Raw genomic sequence first — 6726 nt, forward strand, 5'->3', positions numbered from 1 at the left:
GCCGTCTCTTCGACTATCACGCAACGTCATGAGCATGATTTCCTTATGTCATCATACCCCTTATTATCGGGCATCCTTTCGACGACCAGTGAGCATACGACGACGCTCATGAGGTCATTGCTCAACACGGATTGGGAAAAGTTATTTGGAATGAGGCGGCATAATCGACTGCATTTTTTAACGCCAAAGGGATCTCCACGACATGCATTTGTCACGTTGGCAGATCACTGCAGGATCTGTCTTTGAACATCCCTGAGGCCTGCATGTATGGATAGACTTCTCCATTGCCTTATAGGCTGTGAGAACGGGTGGTTTGCCTGCGGGCTGCCCCCTGTTCTCTTTCTGCCAGGAAGGCTTGTTGGGATGCGTCGTTTGCTGCCCCGCAGTATGTGGATTCTCCAGGAAGGCGTTTTACGGTTGTATGTTTGAGTCGCGCGAATCGCCTGGCTTCGCTCGCTTGCGATGGCACCAATACCCCCACACAGAACGGTACTCGTTTCTTCAGGACAGGCACATGGTGGTTATGAGGAGAGAGTAGGTGGGAAAGTATCTCCTAATAGAAAGTTCATAAGTATTATCTGCCTCTTCACCGTGGTGATGTGTGATGTTTGGTCCGGAATGCGGCGGTTTGGCCCATTTTACCCCAAGTCATCCACTCTTGACAAGGCCTCTATCTCGGATTTGGGAGAAATCACGGTGTGACTTGGGTGATGTGCCACTTGAGAAGACTAGGTTTCGCTCAGAGTTGCGATGAAGGGTCGGACCTTTCTGGCTCTCTCTCGGGTTCAACAAGGTTGCGGCGTCCGAGGCCCTCCGCCCCTACGTAGGGACGGACGGCTTCGGATGTCAGTTCAAGATGACGGTCTAGAGAGCCGTCGTATATAGAACTGGGAGCAGTGCACTGTCTCCCCGGATCAAGTAAGATGGGGTTGGTGCACGCGACGATATAAAGAGCGCACACCGTACCGCCCAGGCCGTTGAGGAATCCCAACCCAGGAACCACAGGCAGTGAATCCAATGATGGCGCGCCGTCAATGTCCTAACAGCGTGTACTTGATTCGAAGTAGGGAAAAGCGAATGTCGTTTCTGGAACAATATACGACTCCTTGGCGTGGATGGGAGACATCTCTTACGAGAAGAATATATGTCCTTCTGGCGAGTCGGTATATAGATGGTCCCAGACGTGCAGAAGGAGGCTGCTTGAGACGGCGATGGCCGGTGGCCGGTGGCCCAAGAATCATCATCACGCGGTTCTTTCAGGCGAGTCTGGGCATTGCGGTGGGGAAAATGCAACCGAGGATATCTCGATGAAGAGGGCCTTAAGTGATCTCCGCTTCAAACCCCAAAACAATAGAAAAGATAAATAAATAGAAGAAGAAAAAAGTTGTCTTCTAACAGGGCCACCGACGTTAGAAGAAGCCTGGCGGCACCAACGAGCGCTTCGACCGCCCAAGCGTCCACAAGAGGGCAGCTGGGTCGTCTTGGTCAACGCCGCTTGCTTCTGAAAACTATGTGTGATCCCAGAACCCCACTAAAGGCTTCAGTGAGATGCCGAGACTGGGTCGTTCGACTGTCTGTTCTCAACGGCGGAATGGTGATGCCTGCTGTGACACAGTTTTGGAAGAGAAAAAGCCTGAACCTGTTCAGATAGTGCAGCCCGATGTTACCACCACTCGAGCATACTCGACCGCATCGGCACCTCACCCTTCCTCTCCCTCGATCCAGATACTTGTCGCGATCAACGAGAGTCCCGCGTCAGTACCACAAGCAGGGTGGCCTACCATCCGCTTTACCCGGCTGTAGTGAAAGTTTGTGCTAGCTTGTCCTACAGCGTCGTCGTCGACCTGAACAGCACTGGTACGACAATCCTGTAATAGAGCTGGTCGACAAGCAACCATGGGTGTCAAACCCTCAGTAAACCGGGGAGGGTGGCAATGAAGGGAGACACAGTAAAATTTTCCAGAAGAGTCAGGTATACAACTCGTATCAAGATAACAAGGTGACGCCAAATACCGAAGGAACTTTCGAACAACAAATCTTATGAGAAGTTCAGAAGATGTCTAGGTCCATGTTGGCTTAGGAAAACGAGGGAAGGGGCATCTCGGCGACGCCTGCGACTCACAGTTTCACTCTCACAAGACTTAAGCTATGTCGTCGTCGCATTCGATCAAGGCTCTCGCTTTCGATTCTCTAGCACTCGACGACTATTCCTTTATGCCGTCCTTTGCAAACCGTCGCTACATGATCTGGTTCCTTTCTCAACCACACAACACCCGGCGGCTTTGGCAACAATCTTCCTGGTCATATACATTGCTTTATGCCCGACCACAAGTGCATTCGTTGAACTCTCAGCCTTGGTGACGTCCTCTATAGTGGTTTCATTTATTCAAATACACAGCCTTTCCCGACATGAATCTCCAGTGTAGACGAAATCCTTCCATAACCCAAACGCCTAACAACATAGCCTAAAAGAAAATAGCCAGTCCTTCACTGCCTCCTTCTCGAAAACTCATGATAGAGCAGACCATACCCAAAATACCCCAGTGGGTTCCACCAGCTGCATACGCTCGGCGTCGGTAGGTAGTCCTTAGTACAACCCTTTGTTTCCATCCAATACATAGAGTTTCCCCATGAACCATCCCCAACTCCGATATAAATGCGTGCGAGACATTTTCATCTCTTTCGGTGCTTTAGTCAATGTCTATCCGGTTTAGCAAAAACGCCGCGGGTGTTTTTCCTCTAACAGCCACCAAGTACGTCACGGCAGTATACAGGGGCAAGCAACAAGAGTGGCAATGCCAAAGAACAATGGGTGGAAACGGAATCCAAACCATGATGCCCTTAGGCTGTACGACCGTACGTCCGCTCCTCCAGGAGCTGGCGGTTGTTCCCCACATTGCCATAGAGCATCTCCATCAACTTGCCCTTCTGCCGGGTGCGCACGCCCTCGAGATATCCGCCGACGTCTTCGAGTCCGCGAATTTGATCGTCAAGAGTCAAGGTACTCGAGTTAACAGACCTGACCAGCGGACTAACCAGCTTGCGCCGCAGATTCTCAAGATTGGCCTTGAGCGCCATGAGCTTGCCGTTGTGCTCGACGAGGATGCTTTTATTCCGCACCGTCTTCTCCCTCACATTTTGCAGCAGCATGCGATTCCGCTCATATTTGGCCACCTCAGCGGCGTTCGCGCCCAAGATGCGCGTCCAGAGTGACGACAACAAGTCGGCGTGCATGTCGTCTTGCGCCGAGGCCTCGCGGACGACTGTGCGAGCAAGGTTGAGAAATTGATGATCAATCGCCTCGAACAAGGCGAAAAGGGCGAGAGAGTGTTGAAGTTCAGAGTTGATGGCGTCTTCGAGCACAGTGAGGAACTCATTGAAAGTGCGCTGGAGGGCGAGGCGGGTGCGCTGCGGGTTAGACATGCCAAAGATGTACCTCGAGAAGGAGCCAAGGCGGGTTGGGGTGCCGAAGCCGTCTTCGAGTACGCCGGCCTCTGAGAGAAGGTTGTGGATGTTGTCAAAGGCGGCGGTGAAGGGGGACGATGGCAAATGCTGGACTTGGGAAAGCTCTCTGCGCGCCCAGTCCATGACGATGAGAATGCTAAAGCCAGCGTCAAAATGAGAAAGGCCACGAGTGTGTACATGAAACTTACCCATCAATATCACCGTCGACGTTTGCGAAAAACTTGGTCAACTCAACAGCCAGAGTCTTTAGACTGTCGCTGAGATCATCCAGCTCCTTCACGATAATGGGCGCAGACGTCATGTTGCTAGAGCGCACGCTCTCGCCGAGATCCCATACCGCGACACCTGTTGCCTGCAGATCGCCCACCTGCGACACGCCGTTCTCCGAAAAGTATATGAGCGGCTCGAAGGACCGCGCGATGCCGGCAACCTTGACTAGATCGGGGACGGGCTGTTGCGCGGCGGGCTGGAAAAGGTTGCGTGTCGCAGTGATGGCGAGAACAGCAACGAGGATAGACAGGACCGTGGACGACCACGAGTGAGTTAGGAAGCGCCACTTTGAGCGAAAGAAGTGGACGAGAGCCTCGATCGGTTCTGTGCGCTGCTGGACTTCGGCGCGCAATGCGAACCTGATATCTTTAGGTGATGTCAGTCTCATATCTTCCGATGGCACGTGTGACGTTTTGGCACGATGATTACGCTTGCGCTTAGGACAAGGGAGCATACAGTTATCTTGATTCAACGTGCCCTCTGACGGACTTGTCTCCTTCCACGGGATATCCTCCAATTTAATCGTGGTATTCTCCATCTTGGGCTCGGGGCTCGGCGATCGCCTCTTATCGGGACTCATGCTACCCGTCGGCAACCTTGTGCGCATGGCTTTGCGCAACACCGACTCATGCTCGTCGCCGTCACTGTCGTAGTCGGGGCTCGACTGCCGCGATGTGGCGCCGAAGGCGCGACGAGACGGGGCAAATGTGCCGAGGAGGTCATCACTCCTGCGCCAGAAGCCGCTGTCGCGACTCCCGTTTCCGAGGCGGCGCCAGGCCGGAGGACTGTAGCCACCGGCGGATACTGAGTTTTCGGGGTCCGGACCCAGGTCGCTCTCGTTGTCTTCGGACCGGAACCCCGAGTGGTGCGACGGGTAGCCGAACAAGTTCCCGGCCGTGGGCCTCTTGTTCGGGGGTGGGGTCGTCGGCTCGAAGTCGGCCAAGGAGGCGTCTAAGTGATCGAGAGGATCGAACGTCATGGCCGGCGGCTTCGAAGCCATCATCATAATGCTGTTGGTGATATCCGTAATGTTGGGAGGAGTGGCGGTTGTTGCGACGGACGAGTGCGCCGCTGGCCTCGGCGGGTGGAGCGGGAAGAGCCTTGTAAGTGTGCGGTGGTAGTAGAGGAGGCGGCTCGACCGCGGCCTCTGCAGAAGTGGTCTTGGTGCTGCGACTTGTGCGCTTGAAATAGCTGATGTTGGGGACCAAGGTAGGCTTCCAAGAGACTTGGACGATGTATAGGTAGACGAAGACGAAGGATAGGGTGAGTGTTGCGACGTATGTGCTTGGAGCGATGGTGATGCTCAGCAGGGAAACGTTGTTGTTAACGGTGACCAAAGACGGCATGGAAAACATGAGGAAGGGTCGGAACCCGGGCGCGCACCCCTTCGCCGTGGTCGTCTCAGTATTGCGACAGAGACGTGAGTTGCTTTCTGCAGGTCGGCGGCTGGGGGGTGAAGGCAGAGAGAGAGGTACCTTGTTGGTTTACGCAGGGTGGGCTGAGGAGGGGTAGCGGGAGATGACCCGTAAGAGGGTTGTTTGTAACAACTGGAGCCCAGATAGGATGATTTTGAATTGATGTAACCGATCAGGGAGAGTTTATCGTGTAAGTCCAACCCAGGCCGAAAGTGGCTCGGTTTGATGAAGAATGAATAGCGCGCGCGCACGATAAGGGTAGGACAGTTAGGGAGATAATACGAATAAAGGTTGAATTTGAGTATAGACCTAATGTAGGCAGGTAAGGAAGGTATGGTAAGGTGACAAACTGGGCGGCCCCCTCGGGATCGCTCTCTCCCACTCTATTCTGTCGCAATGACGGGAGGGGGTGGGTAGAAGGAAATGTGTGAGTGTGCGAGGATACTCGAAGTGGCCCGCAGGAAACGTGGGAGAGGCCAGAAAAAGCGGGAAAGGATGCGACAGACGGGCGGGCAGCGGCAATCCCACAAGCTTTGAAGGGGAGAAGGGATCTGATGCTTCCTCCCAGCGTCTTTTCTAATGCAATACTCGCTGGATCCCCATGCGGAGCGAGTTGAAATCGAGAGGTTGGGAGCTCTGGTATCCACTTACCAGGTTCGAGGCGATGGGCCAATCATGGCTCGTATCAGTCAAGGGAGTGGCCGTCTGGATTGGATGGGAGGGGCTCTAGTGGGGCATTCGCAGTCACCGCAGTCGAGGAGACTCGGGCTCAGGACTGGAGTCTCACGGCACTCAATGCAGGGACGAGACGAGCAGGTAAGGATACGGATACCTGTGTACGAATGGATAGGTACCCAGCACCAGTCGACTCCCCTTCTCCCTTTTGTAACGCCCTGGCTTGTTCTCAGAGAAGGGCACTGATTGATGGGCAGCAGGGAACACGCCTCGACGCCACTTTCTCGTCTCTGATTCGACTGCCCCTTCCCTGCGTCCGTGCACAAGAAGCTCCCGCGTCGTTCGTGTTTTAGGAAACAGGCGCGTCTTCCCCTCGGACGTTTAAGTGGCTGCAGCTCAGTCACGGGAACCGATGGCAGGACGAGAAGGGAAGGCGGGGCTCATCCTGTCGTTCTCTTCTCACCTTTTCAATACAACTAGGTAAACAAACAAACAAACAAACGGCCGTCCATCAATCAACCTTGAACTCGCGCGCCATCAGAGTCGCCCACCACAATCCATGTTCGGGAGCATCCGATTCGACGACGCCGCGCAACGGGCGGAGAAAGCTCGAGAGGCCGCACAAGTCACAAGACCCAATACTCAACCAACCCCTACCAAGGTGGCGACTCGTTCGCCTGCTGGCAATGTTGTCCCATGTCTATCAGGACAAGTCTCAAACGCTTGAATCTCTCGAAAAAGCACCGCGACCCCGTAGTCCACACCCCCCTACTCCTCTCCTCCCTTTGGTTCGCCAGATTCACGAGTTCCCCTCTCAGAAGGTACCCAGAAAAAACAACTGAGCTGGCCCCAATCAGCCGAACCCATTATCTTATCACCCCGCATCAGAGATCCACTCACC

The 6726-nt window shown here is 54.2% G+C and overlaps 1 protein-coding gene across 1 annotated transcript; it reads right to left on the reverse strand.

The window, feature by feature from the left end:
- Positions 1 to 2841: 2841 nt before the first annotated feature.
- On the reverse strand, positions 2842 to 4735 carry CH63R_14067 (uncharacterized protein; the record flags this gene model as incomplete). The annotated part of the gene is made up of 2 exons (XM_018309041.1): positions 2842 to 3601; positions 3654 to 4735. The coding sequence occupies 2 exons, from the start codon at positions 4733 to 4735 to the stop codon at positions 2842 to 2844; spliced, it is 1842 nt and encodes a 613-aa protein (XP_018151359.1).
- Positions 4736 to 6726: the final 1991 nt, after the last annotated feature.

This window comes from Colletotrichum higginsianum, chromosome 10, assembly GCF_001672515.1.
Source record: "Colletotrichum higginsianum IMI 349063 chromosome 10, whole genome shotgun sequence".
Taxonomy (NCBI): domain Eukaryota; kingdom Fungi; phylum Ascomycota; class Sordariomycetes; order Glomerellales; family Glomerellaceae; genus Colletotrichum; species Colletotrichum higginsianum.